Source organism: Cnephaeus nilssonii (assembly GCF_951640355.1).
Source record: "Cnephaeus nilssonii genome assembly, chromosome: 13".
Taxonomy (NCBI): domain Eukaryota; kingdom Metazoa; phylum Chordata; class Mammalia; order Chiroptera; family Vespertilionidae; genus Cnephaeus; species Cnephaeus nilssonii.
Window position 1 is genome coordinate 44966869 of NC_137084.1, and position 22053 is coordinate 44988921.

The 22053-nt window shown below is 53.8% G+C and overlaps 1 protein-coding gene across 6 annotated transcripts in view; it reads right to left on the reverse strand.

The window, feature by feature from the left end:
• Positions 1 to 22053, reverse strand: part of GDPD5 (glycerophosphodiester phosphodiesterase domain containing 5) — a 90542-nt gene that overhangs the window by 42813 nt on the left and 25676 nt on the right. For 3 of the 6 annotated variants that reach the window (XM_079787866.1, XM_079787867.1, XM_079787869.1), the window contains exons 2-3: positions 13114 to 13196; positions 1136 to 1312 (exon numbers count right to left, since the gene is read on the reverse strand). In XM_079787866.1, the coding sequence (XP_079643992.1) occupies positions 1136 to 1252 (117 nt within the window). In that variant the 5' untranslated portion in view covers positions 1253 to 1312; positions 13114 to 13196. Of the gene's footprint in view, positions 1 to 1135; positions 1313 to 13113; positions 13197 to 13296; positions 13419 to 15681; positions 15820 to 22053 lie in introns of those variants that run through there. The other 3 variants (XM_079787870.1, XM_079787868.1, XM_079787871.1) reach the window with 3 other exon arrangements.

Below are 22053 nucleotides of genomic sequence, written 5' to 3' on the forward strand. Positions count from 1 at the left end.
ACTTGAACCTGAGGTCTGCCTGACTCCTGACCTCACAGTCTGCACCGCTGTGGGGGAGACCCTACGTCCACCTACGACGGAGAGGCTGTCCCAGGCAGGGCGGCCGCCCCAGCCGCGCAGGGACCTGCTCTGTGACGTGGGCAGGCCCCTTCCTCTCCTGTGCCTCCGTCTGCCATGTTGCCTCTCTGCTGGGAGCGGGGGCATGACCATGAATCAGGCCAGCTACCACCAGGTACCTGCTTCTCACCACTGGGGAGCCATGAGCCCAGGCTCCTGACTCATCCAGCACTTCGTCCCTCACGGTCACAAGCAGAGAAGCAGAAGAGACAGGGGGCAACTTGCCCAGCCTCCCCATCCAGGTAGCCCTGAGATGCCTGCCCGACCTTGGCCGCCCGCCCGTTTGGGGGCTAGCTGACTTTGGAAGCTGGCTTCTTTGTTCAAACAAGGAAGGAAGAAGAAAGTTGTTTTTCAGGCAGCAAAGCTCTTAGATAAACACGAGTTATCTCTCTCTCTCTCTATTCCTTCTTAAAGGAATTGGGTTCCTTCAGAAAAGAAACTAGATTCACCGGCTGATAGCGCCCAGGGATGAAGTGCAGCCCGGAGCCTGGCCGGGGAGCGAACACTGAAGGAGGCTTTCTTATCCGGCCGAGCACCCGCTGCCAGCTCTGGCAGGCCCGTGGCTCAGGTGACAGGGCCCTGGTGCCAGGCCACCGCCTTGCCAGCTCCCAGGCTCCCGATGGCCTGGCCCACCTCCTCACCCTCCCCTCCAGCACCCCCACCTGCAGGCCTGCCGGTCTGGATCTGCCAGGAAGCTGAGAACTTCTGTTCACCTTGGGGTGACCCCTTCCTCTTGGAGTGCCCCTCCTGGAGCACCCCTCCCTGCCCTGACCGCGGGAGCAGACCATTCCCACGACTGAATGGCCTTCCCCACCTCGTCAGAGAGATTCAAGAATGGCCACGGGCCCATTTTACAGAAGGAGAAGTGAAACCCAGAAGGGGCACTGACCTGTCCAGAGCCACACAGCAGAGTGACAGAGCTGACACCCCTCCCCCACTCCTCCCCCGCCCCCCGCACCCCTCACCCCCGACTCTGGGGCTCCCTGGGTCCTTTCGACCAGGTCCCAGTGGTGCTCACCGGAGTGGTGTCATCATGCGAGCGCTGGTAGCGTTTCCAGCGGCAGCCGTAGATGCCCGTGAGGCAGGAGAGGCACAGCTGGGGCTCATAGTACTGCAGGGGCTGGTGTCTTACCATGCTCGTGCCCGAGGCCCTGGTGCCCGGCCCTCAGGCGCCCATGGGGGCCCCAGGCTGGTTCTGTGGGAGAAAGCACAAGGCTGTGAGGCCGGGGAGGGCGGAGGCGGCAGCCCTAGACCCAGCAAAAGGCGTTGTAGCTGAGGTCAGGGTGGGTCAGCTCTGCACAAACCCCAGCAGGTCTCCCAGGACGGTCCCCGGCCACCCTCCCCGGATCTAACCCAGACCCCACCCTCAGCCACGCCTGCCCGCACACTGCCGCTGCCTCCTCTGCCCGGAGGCCTCCTCCCTTAGGACCCGCATGGCTCCCTCCTTCCCCTCCTCCTCTCCTCAGGTCTTTACTCAACCCGGCGTCCCCAGGTCATCTTCCGTCAAACTGCAGCCCCTCCCCCTACCGCTCGGCCATGTTTAGCTTTATTTTCTCGATCATAATTTCCTTTCTTTGTTTCTCGTCTGCCTATCCCACTATGATGTGTGTTTCACAAAGGCAAGGATGGTGTCTGCTTTATTCTCCACTATATGCCCAGTAACTAGAACAGAGCCTAGCACACAGAACATTCCAAATAAATATTTCAAAATAACTTATCATAAAAAAAACAACTGAAATAAAATGAACTATCATAAAAGCTGACACGTACTGAGCATGTAAAATATCCCAGGCCCTGTGTGAACACTTTATAACCATCGTTCCGTCTCACTGTCCCAGGTGGAAGGCACTGTGTGTCCCAAGCCCGTTTGACAATTGAACAAACCGAGTTTCAGAAAGAGAAGCGGGCAGCGCCTGGGTGTGGTCAGTCTGGGAGTCTGGTGCCCTGACGAGTTCAATCCTTCAGGCTCGGGGAGACCCAGCCCAGCAGGGCTCGTGGGTAGAACTATGGGATGTGTCTGGTGGGTTGAGTTGCTGCCACCAGGAGCAACTGCCCCGGCCCTGCTTGGTGGCCTAGAGATACCTGCTGGGGCTCAGTGTTGGCCAAGTATAGCCAGTGGCCATTGGCTTGGGCACCTCACACATTCTGATGTCAGGCATCACCTGATCCTCAACACCAGTTGTCATTGTCCCATTTTATTTTATTTTTTTTAAAAAATATTTTTATTGCCCTAGCTGGTCTGGCTCAGTGAATAGAGCGTCGGCCTGCGAACTGAAAGATCCCAGGTTCGATTCTGGTCAAGGGCACATGCCCAGGTTGTGGGCTCGATCCTCAGTGGGGGGCTTGCAGGAGGCAGCTGATCAATGATTCTCTCTCATCATTGATGTTTCTCTCTCTCTCTCCCTCTTCCTTCCTCTCTGAAGTCAATAAAAATATATTTAAAAAAATAAATATATTTTTATTGATTGTAGAGAAGAAGGGAGAGGGAGAGAGCAATAGAAACATCAATGATGAGAGAGAGTCATTGATCAGCTGCCTCCTGCATATCCCCCACTGGGGATCAAGCCCACAACCCAGTCATGTGCCCTTGGCCGGAATCGAACCTGGGACCCTTCAGTCCACAGGCTGATGCTCAATCCACTGAGCCAAACCAGCTAGGGCTCATTGTCCCACTTTAGAGATGAGGAGCGTGGGGCTCAGAGCAGCAAATGATTTACCCAAGGAGCCAGGACTCAACTCCTGGTCTGTGGATTCTAGACACTGAAGCCATTTGCTTTGCACCAGACCCTGTCCAAGGCTCTGGAGACAACGTGGACAGGACAGATGCAGTGACCCCTCAGGGCCCTCACAGGACCAGCGAGGGGCACAAGCAGGCCCACACTAGGCTCCAGGCACCATTCCAAGTGCTGTCCATATCCTAACTCTAACAGCAACCTACGGCGTGTTATCATTGGTTTTTTTTTATTGAGATCTAATTCACACGCCATAAAATTCACCCCTTTAAAGTGTACAATTCAGTACTGAGCATTTTCGGCTTTTAGGATAGTCACGGAGTTGTGACTAATTCCAAACCATTTTCATCATCCCAGCAAAAACTCCATACTCACCCCGTCCACCCCGCATCGACCCCATTACCACCCCTCAAGCCCTGGCAATCACTAATCTACTTTCTGTCTCTATTTATATGCCTAGTCTGGACATTTCATATAAATGTAGTCATACAATATGTGGCCATTTGTGACTGCTTTTCTCACTTAGCATAATGTTTGTAAGGGTCATCCATGCTGTAGCATAAATCAGTGCATTCCTTTTTACAGCTAAAGAATACTCAATTGTACAGATATACCATTTTACCCACACGCCAGTTGATGGACATTTGGGTTGTTACTGCTTTGTGGTTGTTACTGTGGACGAAAGGGGCCACATGCTGACCTGCATGGCAGTCTTGCAAACTCAGAGGCCTAAAGTATCCACAAAGGATGGTCTGAAATTAAACTTTAACTAAAAGCAGTTATGGTGGGTAGTTACGTCCTAGGCCGGCATCTTCACTGACAAGGTCAACCTTTACCTTAACTGAGCTTATCTGCCTTTTTGCATATATGATAACATACCCTTGCCCTAACTGGTTTGGTTCAGTGGATGGAGCGTAGGCCTGTGGACTGAAAGGTCCCGGGTTCGATTCCCGTCAAGGGCATGTACCTTGGTTGCGGGCACAACCCCAGGAGGGGATGTGCAGGAGGCAGCTGATTGATGTTTCTCTCTCATCAATGTTTCAAACTCTCTATCCCTCTCCCTTCCTCTCTGTAAAAAATCAATAAAATATATATTAAAAAAAACAAACACATACCCTTGAAGGGTAACTTGTAACTTCCCTTTTTCTGGACCTCCTGGGGCACAACCAAATGTGCTGGGCGCCAGGACAGATACCACAAATTCCTTCATTATCGTGTTAATTGTTCCTGCATCCACCTAAGTATGTGTCCATCATTCCATCATTTTACTTTTTATCTAATCCCAGGTGTCTCTTCCCCCCGTCCCCCGGCCCCCCGTTTTGCTTTCTCCCGGCTCTCTAATCTATCACCAATGGATTTCATGTAACCCACCTACGTCCCTTCCTTTGATTGCAATGTATAAATACAGATATAACCCGCCATTCTCTGGAGCATTATCTCAATTCGTTGAGGTTCTGCTTCCCGGCATATGTCGACAGTTTGGCTCAAATAAACTCACAAAAATTCTTCACAGGTTTCAGTGTTGTTTGTTTTTTACGTTAACATTAACGAACAACACCGCTGTGAGTAGGTTTCTGTGTGAACATATGTTTTCATTTCTCTCGAGTCAGTACTTTGGGATGGAATTGCTGGGTCATATGATTTAACCTTTTGAAGAGCCGCCAAACCCTGCTTCCCCGAGCGGCTGCACCATTTTACATCTCAAAGCACTATCATTACCATCTCCCTTGTACACTGGAGGAATCTGGAGCACAGAAAGGTTTAGCCACTGGCCATAGGTGACCCAGCAGAGCCAGGCAGTCTGGCTCCAGGGGCCTTGCTCTACCTCAGGGGCCATATCCAGCCAGCCACCTATTTTTGTCTCCCATCCAAGTACTAACCAGGCCCGTCCCTGCTTAGCTTCCGAGGTCAGACGAGGTCGGGTGCGTTCTAAGTGGTATGGCCATAGATAGCCAACTATTTCTGCATAGCCCACGAGCTAAGAACGATTTTTACATTTTTAAAGGATTGAGAAGAGAAAAAAAAAAATCAAACAAGAACACATTTGTGGCACATGAAAATGATATGAGAGTCACATTTCAGTGGATCCATAAATAACGTTTCCTAGGAGGCAGCCAGGCTCACTCGTTCATGCATTGTTATGGCAGCTTTAACTGTAGCTGCAGAGCTGAGGGGTTACGACCGTGTCCATATGGCCCACCAAGCCTCAAATGCTGCCTGGCTCCTTTACAGGGAGTGTTTGCTGAACCCTGTAACCAGCAGGCTGCAATGGCTCTTAAGTGCAGCGCATGGCGGAGAGAGTAAAAGGAGGCTCTGGGCACTTAACACCGGGCAGAGAGGGTCAGCCACGCTTCCTGGAGGCAGCATTGAGCTGAGGCCTATCACATGAGCTCCTAAGACGCCTCTTTTTTTTCTTTTTCGCCCCCACCCACCCCAAGATGCCTCTTTCTAAATGTCCAGGGGCTGCACCACAGGGGCACCCAGGGTTTCAGGCCCACCCCCTACTTCCACCTCTGGGCCTCATTCAGGACCTCTGCCTCCCACCCCCACCCTCATCCCCAGCCCCCACCAAATGCTAACCTCAGCACAGGGCGTCCAGCCTCCAGTCTGAGGAGAGAGATGCATTAGGGGCTTGCTGGGAATATCGACTGATCCAGTGCCTCCTAATTGCTGGGAATTGCGTGGTGCAGTCTCTGTGCCCGTGGTTCCCCGGGGAGGCATGGGAACATGGTGCAGCTGCTGGGAATTCTCTGAGTCGGCGCCGAGCCGTGGGCTTGGGGGACAGTAAGGGATGGGGATACTATTGCGGTCGGCCTAGCTCCTGTGGGGTTGGGGAGGCCTGGGGAGCACATGGGGGGTGCTCCCAGCTTTACGCAGCCAGGTCTCATCCAGTGCACCCCCAGATTAGGTCGACCACCACATTTGCCCCCAGGAAGGGAGGGGGCAGCTGATATTTAGGAAGAAGCCTGGATTCATCCTGTGTCAGCCGCTGACGGGCACTGTGGCTGAGGCCTCTCAGCGCTCTTCCCTGAGCCTTGCTTTCGGAATCTGTAAAGTGGGGTAACAGCCTTTGCCTTGACTTCAATAGGGACCAGAGTTTGCGGGGAGGGTGCCCGGAGGGCACATGGCTGCAGTGACTGAGGCCAGCAGAAGCCCACACCCAGGTGCCCCTGCCCTCACATTCCTTTCCCAGGACCCCTTACCCTGGGACTGGCTCCCATGTGAACTCCGTTCCGCCCTTCCCTGCTCGCCCACCCCCACAGCTGAGCAATACGATCCCTAGGCATGGAAATTCCATTCAGGTCTGGAGAGGAGGGAAGCAGAACTGTCTGCCCTGGCCTCAGCCCAGCGCTCAGCTGACTGTGGCTCTTGGAACCGCCTCTCCCCAGGAAACTCTTCACACGATTCATAACGCCAGGCACCCTTTGGGAGGCAAACCTCTTCTCTTTTCTTCCCATGTTCTGCTGGGGTCATCGCGTCCACTCCCACGGCTTTGGTTACCAGGTACAGCCAAGGCCACCCAATCTTTGTTTCTCCATCAAGATAGAGGCTCCTGGCTGTCTCCGGGGGTGTCACTCAGGCCCTGCACGGACACTGACCTCCTCACCACCCCCAATCTGCTTCTCATATCCCTCAAAGCCCTTTTCCCACCATCCCATTGGCCACTGCCCTAGGGAAAGGAAGGCACTGGCCATGAATCCAAGCTCCCAGCTGAGCTAGCGGAAAGATCTGTTTGTTTGGTTTTTGGTTAATCCTTACCTGAGGATATTTTCCCATTGATTTTCAAAAGGCAAAAGATTTATGCGATCTGAAGATAAACCAGAGTATTTTCCATTGATTTTTAGAAAGAGTGGAAGGGAGGGGGAGAGACAGAGAGAGAGAAACATCTATGTGGGAGAGACACATCGATTGATTGCCTCCCACACGTGGCCCTGATTGGGGCCGGGGATTAAGCCTGCAACCCAGGTACACGCCCTTGACCAGAATTGAACCGGGGACCCTTCAGTCTGCAGGCCGACATTCTATCCACTGAGCCAAACTGGCTAGGGCTAGAGAAAGATTTTTAAAGGCACATGACCAGGCCCCTCCAGTTCCTCCAGCCTCACCACTCCAGAGCCTGCTGTCCCTGCGTCTGATTGACACCTCCTGACCCTCCCAATCTCAGCTCAGATGTCACCTTTTCCAGGGGGCCTTCCCTGAGCCCAGGTTTGGTTAGAGCCCTTCCCAGCCTCCCATAGCCCTGAGCGTCCCTCATGCTTCCTGGGCACCCTGTGTGAGCACTGTGGACATGTCCTTCTCCCCCACTGGATGGCCTGAGTTATTCCTACATCCCCAGTGGCCAGCACCGGGCAGCAAGAGGAGGAGGCACAGGGCTTCCTGGACTGTACAGCCGAGGAGGCCTGGAAGTTCTTACTGACAGAAAGTGCCGCTCAGACGCTGGCATTCAGACAAGCTCCCGGAGACCAAACCCTGCCCCCCCCCCCCCCCCCCTCTTCCCGCCAGGGCAATGGCATTACTTAGGATCAATTGATTTCTCCAAGCCACCTCCCAGGGCATCAGCCAAGTTCCCAAGAAATCCCCTGCCCGGAACCCCTGCTTGGCTGTGGGACAAGAGGTAGCCCCCACCTCTGAGCCCCACCCCGCAGCACCAAGTCCCGATTTGTCTGAATTCTTGGTCCCTGCCCTGAACTCCTGTTTGCACAGGGAAGGGCCTTCCAGGAGTCCAGGCCTGAGAAGCACGGAGCGCCTGCTACAAAGCTGCAGGGTCCTCTCCCTCCCTGATGTCCTGGGAAGGCACCCAACCCACTTCCCGGTTCCTCTTCCCTCCCATGACCCCCAGGCTCCGGGCCCTCATTGCCCCCATCTCCTGCGGCCTGTGGCCCAAGCCCACGCTCCTTCCTGAGAGAGGAAAGACTCTAGGCCAGGTGTCAGTGCCCAGGTTACAGCCTAGTCTCTTGCAACCGACTTGTAACTTGGCTTAGACAGGTCGCCAGCTCTCCCTGCGCCTCATTTTACTCGTCTGAGAAATGGGAACTGGATGGAAAAACAAATAAAAGGACCCGAGCTGCAATAAAAAGGAACAAAACACGGAGCCGTGCGACAACACGAAAGAATCCTGAAGACAGGATGCCCAGCGAAAGAAGCTAGTTACAGAAGGTGGGGTGGGGCTTGCCGGCCCGTGCTGAGCACCGTGCCTGTGTCCTCACCTGGCGACAACCTGCCAAGTGGAGCCCACAGGCTTCTGTGACAGATTAGAAACATGGGCCCCGGGCGCAGGGATGAACAAACTGGTCCATCCAGAAAACGGAATATTACTCAATGATAAAAAGAAATATGCTACCTCGCCACGCAAAGACAGGAAGGGACCTTAACAGCATATTGCTATGCGACAGAAGCCAATCTGAAAAGGCTGCATGCTGTTGGATTCACCTACGTGACATTCTGCAAACGGCAAAATGATAGAAGCAACAAAAAATCAGTGGTTGCCGGGGTTGGGGATGGATTTTTAAGACTGAAACTATTCTCCATGATACTGTAATGGTGAACACATGTCATTATGCATTTATCAAACCGCTTAGAATATGGCCCCTAATGCAAACCATGGACTTCAGTCAATAATACTGTATCCACGTTGGCCCATCAGTTGTAACAAATGCACCACCCTAATGTTATGGTGTTACTAGGGGGAACTGTGAGGTGGGGCAGGGAGAGCATGCAGGAACTCTCTGTACTTTCTGATCAATGTTTCTATAAACCTAAAACTGTTCTTTAAAAAAAATAAAGTCTATTAATTGAGTATATATGCATTTAATGTAGATATCTATATCGATTGACAGATAGACAGCCACACCCAAGACATTAAGTGATTCCCCCAAGGCCCAACAGCCAATGGGCACGGAAGAGGGGTGTGAATCCAGGGCTGCTGACGCTACAGCCCAGAGGAAGTGCCTGCCCATGTTTCTGCCATCCTCCGTGTCTCTGCCAGCCACAGCCTCGGTGTCACTGCAAGCTGCACCTCATAGGGCCAAGCTCAATATTTTGGTTGGCTCCAAGGGAGCGAGAGTACGGAGGAGGGCCAAGAACCCAGGGGAGAGAAGGGGAACCCCCACACACCATGACGGGCCCAGGGCTGGGGCTGGCAGACACCTGATCTTCTCCAGCAGCCTGCCAGGGCCCTGGGGAAGGAGGCAAAGCACAAATGCAGAGGAGGAATCGCTCCCCTTCTCCTTGGCCATGGCTGCCCTCCCTGGGGCCTCAACCCCAGTCCCACCCCAGGGCTGCAGGCTGCGGCCGAGCGCAGCCACAGGCAGGCTGGGCGACCTCCAGAAGCCCCTGGCCGTGGCTCTCCCGTCTGTATCCTGAGCGGGTTTCAGCACCACCAGATGATCTCCAAAATCCTTCTGGGCACTCACCTTCTAAAACCCTCTCACCACCTGCTCTCCCCTCATCCCCAGGAGAGAAGCAGAGATGGGACAGCTCAGGGAGGAGGGACGGGCAATCCCACAGTCCTTGTCTGGTCTGAGGCGCAGACCCCCTCCACTCGTAGGGCTAACGGCTGGGAGTCCTGAGCCTGCCACTGACTGGAGGCATCAAAGTGAGGCCTGTGACCAGGTTAGAGGCTGGTCATGACCCTGCCCGTCGGATGGCTTGCATGGAGAGATCCGGGCTGCCCCCATTACACTATGGACTGGGGCAAGCCACTCCACTTCCCTGAGCCTCAGAGAAAGCCCTGCATTTTCATGGAATCAACAGAGAAGGTAAGCAGAGGCGGGACAGGAAGGAAATGTCACTGAGGCAGCTGCCAGGGGGGAGAGCCCAGGAGAGGAGGTGCCAGGAGGGAGGCCTCCTGTGTCCGTGCAACATTCTTTGGGAAAAAGTTACTCACGGCTGAGGCTGGCGCTCAGCAGGAGCCCTCAGAGATCAATCCTGCCGTAATTAGGGCCATTATTAACCTCTTGCCATGGAGGAGGTGTCTGAGCCTCCTGTTTACACAACACTTCTGTCCCAAGAGGCCTCGGACTGCTCTTCCTTGGGGGCAGGCCAGGCTCACTGCATCCCAGGCGTGGGTCCTCCTGAAGGAAGTGCTCCCTGCTTGTCCCTGGGAGCCGTGGCCTCTGGTTCCCCCTGTCCCATATCTAAGGCTCTGTAGGTCATTCAGTAATTGTTTGAGAAGGCCCCACAGTGTGCCAGGCACTCCTGGGAGCCGAGAAAGATTGACAGAGAATCGGACACGGACCTTCCTTTTAGGGGGGCACCTCTTCGCAGCAACAGCAGCACAATTCTGACCACACGGCCAGTGTTTTGCTGTTAACAAAGAAGTCTCCCTCACATCGTTTCAATGAAGCGTCTCACCCACTCTGCAGGTAAGTACCACATCCCCGTTTTACGGCAAGGAGGCAAGGTTGGAGCAGGTCAGGACAGGTCTGAGACGCACCCGCAGTTAAGGCCCTCGGGGGACAGAACCACATGTTTGGGACAGTTTGGGGCGACTGGCTGAACAGGAGCCAGGCTCAGGACCCTGCCCAGGAGCCTTGGGCTCTCCTGGCACAGAAAGGACCTCTCTTTCCCAAGTCAGGGCTACGGGCTTGGGCAGAGAGCGGAACTTAGCATCTCAGACTCAAAAGCTCTAGCGGCAAACAGAGTCTTAGAATCACCTCACCCAAGACTCATGCCATCGTGGAACCCTGGTGCGATCCAACAGAACTATCCCTGGATCTCAGATTATTAAAGTCATCGAAAGTCAGCACCAGGAAAGACCTGCCGCCTTCCCATCCCGCCTCGCTCTCCGCGCAGAAATCCCAGCACAGGTCCTAGTGGTGGTTCCCAGCAGAGCGGCCTGCGTGGGCTTGCAGGCTCTCTGTGAAGGCCGCCCTCCCTGGAGGGCTGAGTGGTTCACTCCTTCAGTCAGGCCTGTAGAGAGCCCTCCTGAGAGGAGTGGCCTGCCCCCTGTAACCCCCCCACTCCCCCCCCAAAAAAAGGCACAGAAAAACCACAACCACCTGGCACTGACAGCCTCTTCCTGGAGCAGGCAGAGTGAGCCAATGTCCCCGGGGCTTCAGGCTGGGCCTCAGGGGCCAGACCAGGGGCCTGGTGAAGGGGATGACTTTCCCTCTCAGCCCCTCCCAGGAGCCCAGGGATTCTGCCACAGGGACCAGGCTGGCTTTTTCCAGCGCCTCTCCCCGAGTCCCAGGGAAGGGGGGCACCTGTATGAGAGGAGGAGAAGGAGGAAGCTGAGTCTGGCAGGAACTTGCACTGAGCAAACTTGTCTCGGACTAGTTTTTGCCCCCTGAGGGATGGAGAGCGATGATTTATTTTATTTATTTATGTAAAATAGTGGGGTTATGACACAAACAGGCTTCCTCATCAGGCCCTGGGGTGGGAAGAGAAAAACAAGTCCTGCCATTTAAGGAGTCTTTCCCTTGCTTCCTTCCACTCACACCTACCTGTCTCCCCTCCCCTCCCCTCCCCTCCCTCCCCTCCCCTCCCCTCCCCTCCCCTCCCCTCCCCTCCCCTCCCTCCTCCCCTCCCCTCCCTCCCCTCCCCTTTCACACTGCCGTGTTCCCAGCACACCACACTGCCCACCTTCCCACAGCCCTGCCTTTGCTGGAGCTGGGGCCTCTGCCAGGAAAGCCCTCCCACCACCCCAATACACATCCCATCCATCTTAACAAATGGATCCTGTGCAAAGCTCAGTCTGACACCCCCCCCCCCCCACCGCCCCCGCTGCCTCCTCCCCTTGTGCTCCCGTCTGGCAGAGCTCCTGAGACATGATCACAGGCCCGTGTGCTCAGCAATTATCTGCTTCCGTGGCTGCCATGCCCACCAGGCTGAAAGCCTCCCCAGAGGCAGACTTCTGACCCACTCCGCCAGCAAACCCAGGCCCCGTCCCTGCTAGAGGAGCCAGGGTGCAGGCGACCCGGGTCCCTGCACTATGCCAGCACCAGGAGGTGCCCGTGTGTCTGTCAGCCAGGAAAGCTGGTTCAATGTGCAAAGGAAGGAAAGAAGGAACCGATCAGGGCCTCGTCCACCACACACGCGCAGAGCCCTCCGAGCCTGATCCATACTCTGCCGCTGCCTCTCCTCATTTACAGAAAAGCCAAGTTACTTTAAAAAAGGTCTAAATGAAGTATCCCTCCCCCCCCCCCCCAACACACACACAATTTTTCCTTAAGCCGCTGGTATCTGCTTGCACACTTCTGTTCCCCATCTAGCATAAGGGGACCTCAGATTTAGCCCAGAATCCGGACTCCTCGTGGTCATTCACATCTCTCTTCGTCACGGGGCTCTGTGAAGAGCAGCAGCCCCCCTACTTCCAGGCAAGTCTGAGGATCTGGGGCCTCAACGTGTCTACCTCTCTCCCAAACGTCCAGGTTTCCCTTCGGTAACCAAAGAACGCCAGCCTTGCTCCAAAGCTGAGGAAGACAGTCCCAGGAGTTGGTGGCCCGCACACCTTCGAGGCTCCTACCAAGTCCACGACTCAGGGCCTCCTGTCCCATTATTTGCTATTCATGCCTTTGGCTGAAGCACCCTTCTCTAGGATTCTCTCTTAACACACCAATCTCCCCCTGGAAAGGGGAGGGCAAGGTACATTAGTTTAGGACGTGGCCCTGGAGCAGCAGGAAATCACGGGGTTGGGAGTGTGCACGGAGAGCCAGCCTGCCTGGGTTTGAAACTCAGCTCTACCACTTCCTAACGGAGCAAATTCCTTAATGCCTCCACACCTCCGTCTCCTTAGTTATAATAACTGCCAACCTCCTCGGCTGCTGTGCGGATTACAGGAGCTTATACGTGTAAGGTGCTTAGGTAAGTGCAGGTACACTTGAGTAAGCCGGAGCGGCCGCTCTTCCTTCTCCTGCTTGTAAAATGGGGCAATAATCCCGCTCCCCTGCCTGTTTTTGTAAACTGTGAAGTGCCGCCCCCCTGTGAGAGGCAGACTGTTTTGGAGCCCAGCGGGCTGCTCCATGTAGCTTGTCTCTAACTCCTTTCTCCCTGCCTCCTTCCTTCTTTTTTTAAAAAAATATATTTTTATTGATTTCAGTGAGGAAGAGAGAGGGAGAGAGAGATAGAAACATCAGTGATGAGAGAGAATTACTGATCGGCTGCCTCCTACACCCGCCCCCTCCCCCCCAGCCTCCCCACTGGAGATCAAACTCGCAACCCAGGCATGTACCCTTGCCCAGAATCGAACCTGGGACCCTTTAGTCCGAAGGCCAATGCTCTATCCACTGAGCCAAACCGGCTAGGGCCTTTCTTTTTTCTTTACCTGGAAGAAGGTACCAGTGGCTGTGAGCTGGGCTCCCAAGGGTGTCCTGTCAGGAAGGCAGTGACGTCACTTCACTGGGAGAGCTGTGGGGACAAGGGGACAAACCCGGTCAGATCACTCACCGGTTCCCCCTGCCTTCTCCCCGCCCACCTGCCCCTCAGTGGGCCCCCACACTGTGCCCACCTTGTGTTGGGTGTGGGGTCCAGGGATGGGCACACCTAGTCTCTGCCTGGAGAAGTCACCAAGCGGGTAGGTGAGCCGAGGAGACACACGTGATCCCGTGGTGGGCCATGAGACCCCTCACACGCAATCCCCCTCCACACATGCTGTCCACAAACCAGCCTGACCCCAAACCCAGTATAACCTGCTCCCTGAACCATTCTTCCTCCCCTTCCCCAGGACCCGCGGGACATGATCCCAGGTCCGGCCGCTCTGGGACGAAACCTGGGGCTGTGCCCAGCTCCCGGCGGGCAGAGGCCCTTCCGTGCTGCCCAGGGACCTGCTTCTCCAGAGGTAGCCGCCACCCCAGCTGTTCTAAAGCAGCCGCAGAGGAAGGGCTGGAGGGCTGGAGGCGGGATCTGGGGCACCGAAATTATGTGGCTTCCTTCTGACTCATGCACCACCTCCCCCAACACCAGCTCTTACAGCCCACTGGGCAGCCCTCCTGCCCAGGAACGGGGAGGAAAGATGGTGCCAACAGGCCACGAAGAGAGAGGGGAAAGGGGAAGGGGTCCCGGTCAGACTGCAGGCTTCAGAGGATGCTGCCACCTTGCCCTTTAGGGGACACAGGCTGGCAGGGCCGGGGCCTGCCTAGGCCACCCGGAGCGTCAGAGGCAGAGCCAGGGCTGGAACCCAGGTTTCCTGGTACCCTGCAGACCCAGCGCAGTGGGAGCTCAGACCTGGTGCCCAGCAGAAGCTCATGCCAACGTGAAAACTCTCTCTAACCCAGTCGGGCCCTGGAGCCACACGCCAGCCATAAACACACAGCCAAGACTCAGCCCTGGATGGGAAGGGGACAGAGCTGGGTTCGGAGACAGTTTGGAAATGATATCCTGCGACTGAGGGACAGATCCCTGGGCACCCGCAGCCCTGTCCCCCCCCCACCTCCACAGTGCCCGAGGGTACTGCACTTACAGTTTACAAAACACACTTATTTCCTTCATCTCCCACAGGGATCCTTAGACCTCAGTGACAGAGGGCACAGCAACAGAGCAGGGCTTCCCAGACTTGCATGTGCAAAGAAGTGACCTGGAGCTCTCGTTCAAAGGCAGCCTGATCAGGAGGTCTAGGCTGGGGTCTGCGAGTCCACGCTTCTGACAAGCTCCTGGGTGATGCTGAGGCTACAGGTGCAGGGACCACAGTGTGAGTAGCAAGACCACAGCATGGGTCCTGGGGTCACACGGCACAAGTTAGAATCTTGGCTCTTACTATGTGGACTTGGTAAGTGCTTCAATCTCCTTATGCATAAAACAACAATAATACCTGCCCATGGAGTTGAGGCTTGAGGATTACGTTATGTAAAATGACTAAAGGGATTATTATTTCAGGTTTTTAAATGGCGCCTCTGAGAGGGAGGCACATCCAGCAAGGGAGCAGAGCCAGAATTCAAACCCAACTTTCTCTCCCTCTTTCTTGTTAAAAAAAAAATAATAATAAAATAAATGTTTTTATTGATTTTTAGAGAGGGAGGGAGAGGTATGTAGGGATAGAAACATCGATGAGAGAGGAACATCGATCAGCTGCCTCCTGCACACCTTCCACTGGGGACTTGGTCCGCAACCTGGGCATGTGCCCTGACCGGGAATTGAACCTGCGACCTCTTGGTTCATGGGTTGATGTTCAACCACTTGACCCACACCAGCCAGCCAAACCCAATTCTCTTCACGTAAATCCTACAACACCAAGCTGCCACAAAGTGTCACAGCCAGCATTCCCCTCCCCCTCCCCAATTAGACAGACTTGGCTACGGAGGCCCCGAGATGGGCAGAGAATGACAAGGTCACCAAAAGTTGGCATCAGAAGTCCAAGTCCATCACTCCTGGCCTAGTGCACTTTCTACCACACTTCACTGTCTTGCAAGGAAGAGAAAGTATCACAAATCCATCCTACGGGGTCCCCCGCTCTACTGTCAGCCCCCACCTGGGCAGCAGCTACCTGGGAACCAGATGTGGGGACGAACAGCTGGGTGTGGAGGCTGCCCCTCCGCCCACGGGAGCCTGAGGCTCTCTCAGAGCCCTGCCCACCAAGCTGGGTGAGGGGAACAGCTTAGCATCCTCCTTCCACCGCCATCTCCTACCTCCAGTCTACGGCACCGCTCGGGCTCAGGGTCACCCAGCTGGGGTCGCAGGCAGAGGGTGGCCCAGCTGGAGCCTGCCTCCACCCCCACCTTGGCTGCCCAGCACGAGGCCAGCGGGAGCCTGTGAGTCACCTGAAGGAAGTGCTCAGCCCCAAACAGGAAGTGGCTCTTCAAACAGAAACCCCCTGTAGGATCTCCCGGGGGCCCTGTGGTGGGGGGCCTGGGTAGCAGAGTCTGATGAAGGGAAGTTGATTGGGACAGTCAGATTTTACCTGAAACCCAAACACGGCACCCATCTTCCCGCTGTGAAACCTCGCCAGGGAACTTCTCTGCTGTGGGATCTTAGGTACATCGGCAGCCTTCCCTGAGCCTCACTTCCCTCATCGGTAGGATCAGGGGGCTGTGCTCCAAGACTACTCGGGCCTGGTGTTCTATAGTGAAATGAAGAATTGCACGAAGTGAATATGGGTTTGAAATAAATGAACAAATGCATAGATGAGTGAATGCCGATACCTAGATTTGAACTCCAGCTCCGGCCATCCTTGACCCTAAACTGGAATAAGTGGGTTGGAAATGCATTATTTTACTTTTTATGCATCTTTCTTAAATGTATGTACGGCTCACATTCATTCCAATGTTAAATATTAGAAGTAATTTGGGTCCCTATTTATAAGTTTGGTGATGGTTTTGTGACCAGAAATATGTTGTAGGAACTTAACCCTTTTTTATAGCAACTAGCCTCTGCCAAAATTGGCTTCGATAGATGTTGTTTCGCTTAAAGTGGCAGTTTCCAAGAGCCTATAAACAGCATTAAGTGAACACTGTACCTCATCTGTTTCCCAGTAACGCCGAGCATCCTTTTACTGGGCGGGGGGGGGGGGGGGGGGGGGAGTGGGGCTTTTTCTCCCTGTTCCAATTTGTGGTCCTAAAAGTACTTGTGAATTAGCGTTGTTATTCACAGTTAATGCGCACGGTGGCTGAGGAACATCTTATGGCCCAGTAGTCCCCCCTTATCTGCGGTTTCCCTTCCCACAGTCTCAGTTATCCATGGTCAACCACGGTCCAAAATTATTAAATAGGAAATCCCCGAAATCAACAATTCATACGTTTTAAATTGCTCTCCATTCTGGGTAGCATGATGAAACGCCACATGGTCCCACTCCATCTGGCCCTGGACATCAATCACCCTTTGTCCATGCTTTGTGCACACTGTCTATGCTCCCTACCCTTAGCCACTTAGCCGTCCTCTAGCCATCGGCTATGACAGTATCGAAGTGCTTGGGTTCAAGTAGCCCACATTTCACTTAATAACGTGGAAGAGCAGGGATGCTGGAAATGCAGATATGACAGAGAGAAGCCATAAAATGCTTCCTTTCAGTGAAGAGGTGAAAGTTCTCAACTTAATAAGAAAAAAAAAATTAGGCTGTTTTGTGCTAGTTTGCTGAGAGAGAGATCACATTCACGTAACTTTTATGGCAACATGGTATTATAATTGTTCTATTTTATTATTGGTTATTGCTATTCATCTCTTACTGTGCCTAATTTATAAATTAAACTTTATCATGGGTACATATGTGTAAGAAAAAGTATAGTATATATGGTTGACCCTTGAGCAACACAGGTTTTGAAAAAATCCCATAAGTAAACATGGACTCACACAGCTCAAATCTGTGTTGGTCAAGAGTCAACTGTATTTTCAATCTACATCTGGGAATCTGCGTACGCGGATGGCCGACTTAAGTTATAGGTGGATTTTTGATTGCGAAGGGTCAGTGCCCCGAATCCTCAAGTTGTTCAGAGTCAGTTGTATAGGGCTTGGGGCTATCTGTGGTTTCAGGTATCCCCTGGGGGTCTTGGAATGTATCCCCCTGTGACTAAGGGGGACTGTTATATTTAACAACTCCTATTACTCAAATCAATGTAACATGAAGTATGATACTAATTCTTTACGTTGTCAACTAGATGAACATTAAACACTAGAACAACCTGATGGCCGGGCCTACCAGCCTGGGAGCCAGAGGCTGCTGGGCCCTCCCACCCGGGTCCCTTCACAGATAGGGCTGGAATGTAAGGGACTTTAAGGGGCACCAGGGCTGTGAGAAATGCCAGGCAAGTCATGGTCACTGCCCTTGAGGGCATTTGAGTTGCCCTGGATGCTGCATGTATAGAGCACTTTCTAAAAGGCAGACTCTGGGGAAGGCAGGCCTGGCTGGCAACTGAGCTGATGATGCTCAGCTGAAATGACCAGTGCGGGTGGCCTGCGCCCCACAAAAGTGAGAGCCAGTGGGCAGGGAGTGGACAGGCAGGCCTGGCCCAAGATTTGCAGAACCCATAGCAAAAATATAAATAGAGTCTATATCTTTGTCATATATTTGAAACTGTTAAATAAAATAGTTTGATTTCCCCACCTTGACAAATATGTCTGCATAAGGTAAATTGAAATGTATATGTAAAGTTATGGTTTTATATGACTGAAAGTGACAAAATATCAAGGAAGACTGAATTTAATTATTATTACTCAGCTGGGTGTTTTGATGGTGGGCTGGTGATGTTCGGATGAGTAATAAGACATAGTTCATAGATTATTTCATAAAATATACATTATTGTCTTCATTTTAGCAAGATCACTATATTTACATTATTATAATGATGATTTGCATATCATTTGAAAATTTTGCATTGATGGTAGTAATCTAAAGGGTCAAAAATAAAATGCAACTGTATTTAAAGAGTACAGAATTTGATTTTTTTTCCATCAAAAAAATGTAAAGAAAATTTATATTTTTAAAAATTGTTTTTCTTGAAAATGTTATGGACATTAAAACTATACCCATCGTAATGAACAAATAACAGTCTTAAAATAAAATTATTTAAATAGAGATTAAACATTCACATTTTTAAAGGTTTTATAGATATTGGGGGGAAATTCAAATTCTGTACCCAGCCACCAGGCTAGGTGTGTGACCTCTAGGCTCCCACAGCTGTTTTTCTCCTCCTCTGCACCCCTACGCAGTCCACCTCCACCCAGCCCACCTCGTGCCCCCTTACTCTGAGCCTACTGGTCACAGTGACCCCCTTTGTGCTAAAGCCCAGAAGGCACCCTTAGCCCCCTGACATCTGGGATGACAAATCTCCACATCACCTGCCCACCACCCTTCTTTCCTAGCATCTTTCACCCAGAGCTTCCCGAGGGCAGGGGCTGGATTCCGGAGGTGGCAGGGTTGTCGAGGAGAGAGCAGGAGGCTGAGAGCCGGGAGAGCTGGGTTCTCAGCCTGCCGAGGTCACTGGAAGGCAGGTCAGCCTCCTCTCTAGCTCACGGTCCTCATTTGTCAGATGGGGATTCTGCAACCAGCCCCGAGTGCCTCATGGGATGGCTGGAGGAACCCCGCGATGGGGACACGGCAGGGTTGTAAACGGTAAATGCTGAGCCACGTGATCAGGGCCTAACTCCATCTCTCGTGTGTTTCCTACTCAGCCTGGCACATGCACAGCCCGTCTTCTATGCCACTGAGCACCATTTACGGAGGGCGGGCCCGAGCCTCGCACAGGCCGAGATTCCCTGTCTGTCCTCTCACTTACTCCTGTTGGCCTCCCATGGCAACACCTTCTGCAGATGACAAAACGGAGGCTCAAGGGGGTTTGGGTCCCTTGCTCCAGGGCACAGCTAAGCAAGTGGCAGAGCCAGGACTCATACTCTGACTCCCAAACGAGTCTAGACATCATAAACCCCGACCCCAATACACCTTTCCTAAGCTCTCTTGTGTGTGAGTCCCGTGGACAGACAGAGCTTCTGCTGAAGGTGACTAAGGTCTAATGGTGCACAGGTGCTAGCTAGGGCGTGAACAAAGGAGGCGGGAGGCGGGAGCCAGGAGGGGCTCAGGAGGGCCTTGCTGGTGGATCAAAGCCATCTTCCAGCCTAACCCAGCGGGGACCCACCACAGGCAGCAACAAATACCTGGGAGTGAGCAAACTTGTTTCCCCTGCACCCACCACCCTGGCCAGCCACTCCCAGCCTGCTCTGGGGCCACCTCCATCTGTCTCCCCTCACCCCTGGGGTCTGCGGTTCCCCAGGTTTCAGGATAGGGCACAGCCTTACATTAAGCCTGGAGAAAGCAGGACCCTACCCGTCTGAGCACAGAATCCCTTACATAGTAGGTGCTTAATAAACGGTTGTCAGGTGAGCTAATGACTAAACAGCAGTGACGGACCACTTGGGTACCTGGTTCTGTTCATCCTGGCCACTGGGAGGTTAGTTCAGGTTCTGGGTCAGATGTGGGCAGGGGGCCAGAGCACATAAAGGGTAAGGTGCTCATGTAACCCGGGAGCAGATCCTGGCCCTTTCACCTCCGCACTTTCGCTGTGCGATCACGGGCAAATCTCTTCACCGCTCTGGGAATCAGTCAGACGGGATTAACGCTGTGCTGAAATCATCGGATTTAGGTGAGCGCGTACAAAACTCTGCTTAGAAACATGGCGCACGGAGACTCAAAGAGCGAAGGTGACGTGGCCAAAGTCAAACAGCAAGTGATGGAGTCTGGACTAGAACCCGGGCCTGTCACGCTCTGCAGAGCTAAACCCCAGGGGCCTGAGTGGGGAGGCCAGGTCCTGGGTGACATTCCTTGTGATATCATGGGGCGGGCGGAGGCCAGAGAGGGGTTGGGTCAGATTCCATCAGGGCCAACCCAGGCTGACATCACCCGCTAAAGTCATCAGAGCCCTGGAAGCACAACTTCGATTTGTTCATTCCCGGACACAACTTCTGAAGCGATCCCTCAGCCCCTTCTATTGGAAAAAGCACAGGAGACACACTGGGCTGGGCTGGGCTGGGCTGAAAAGCCAAATTCAGTCGAGGTGGAGATGGGCCTCCATTTCCTCCACAGGGCTCCGTGCCTCCACGGCCCCGACCTGACCTCTGCCCTTGGGCCCTGTGCCATCCCCTGCTCTTCACCAACCCACACTGGGCTGCGCACACAGAGGTGAGGGTGGCGCAGAGGCAGACTTCTCTGGAGGGGCCATGGCAGGGCTCCAGCTCAGCCTGGCAGAGTTGGGGAGATGGTCCTCAACCGAGCTGTGGGAAGAGCCTGGGGGCTGGGGCCCGGTCTGCAGGGCTGGGGGGTTCGGTGGGGATCTGCCTCTGGAAGCTGAGGAACAGTGAGTAGCTGGGGCTCAGGGAGCAAAGGGACCCAGGGCAGCTCTCAGAGGGCCTGCCTGTCGCTGACCACACAACCCCAGGACGCCCGTTCTGCAGCCCTCTTCCTGACAGCTGAGACGCGCGGCGGCTGACTGATGCTTCCTCCGTGCCAGGTTCTGCACAATCAGCGCCGTACACACTTTACCGTGCATGATCTGCACACTGATCTTCAGGAGAGGCTCTGTCGAGCTGCACCCCCGTCTCTTGGGACCTCTTACCGTTCTGGGGGGACACTGGCTTGTGTGGTCCTGTCCAGCAGCCAACACCTGCACAGCCACGACCTCCCTCTGGAATCAGGCTCTTGAAATCCCCTTGCCTGCAGCCCAGAGATCCCCCAGATGCCCCTTTACCAGTACCTGGTGGGTGGAGGTCTAAGTCCCACACCCTTGCCCTTGCCCCTGGCACGGCCCTGGCTGCGTGTCCGGAGAGCTCTGGGGACTAAGCTAAGTTTCCCTCGAGGGGTTTGGCTTGAAATCGCATTCTTGCTTCTCCTCTTTCTGGTTCTTTTTCCTATTCCCATAGCAGTTTTTTTTTTTTTCTTTCCTGGAAAACTTCTGATATGAGTCATTCTGACATAAATCCTGGTCTCAGGGTCTATTTCTGTATCACCCAACCGATGAGGTAGGTGCCATTAATTTTCCCATTTCAGAGACGAGGAAAGTGAGGCTCAGAGACAGTGTTGTCAAGGATCCCCTGTGGCAAGACTTGGACTGAGGTCAGCCCAGGGCAAAGCCTGAGGCCTGAGCCCTGCCCACCAGCATCATCTGAGCCTGTTTACATCCTCGAGTGCCTTCCATCCTGGCCCTCTGAGCGAACTTTCTTTTTTTTATTGGAAGAAAAGCAGGAGAACCAGTAGATGGTCCAAGGGGGATGACTAAGTCCTCAGATTCCTCTGTTGGCTCGGATACTGTTTTGGTCAACCCTTGTGAATCAGGGCGGGTCTGACATTCTGGGAATGCAGGGAGACTTCAAACCAGCTTCATGAAAACAAGTTGTAAAAACACTGGCCGCCACTCAAAGTGGCCGGCTGACGGGCTTGGCTCCGCAGAGCTGGGTTGAACAAGTTCACCAGGAGGGAACACACAGCAGGAAAGATTTAGGCTAGACCCAGAGGAAGGACTTCCCCATCACTGGGAGCTGAGCCAGGGATGGGACAAGGCATGGCCTCTTGGGAAGCAGACCAATCCATGTCCTAACCTTCCCAGGCCTTTCTCGTTTGAAGCTTTTATGAAGCCACTTTGGTGAGCACTGCAGGCCAAGCCCGCGCAGCCCTGAGCTTCTACCACTGACCTGGAACCTAGTTTATGAGGATGCTCTGACTTGGTGCAGCTCCTGCCTCGTAGGACGTCAAAGGTCTCGACAGTGAGGGCCCTGGGTCCTCCCCACACCGAGGAGACAGAGGCCCTGGAGCCTGTCCGAGCTCAGGGCAGGGCTGAGAGCCACCGTGCCACGC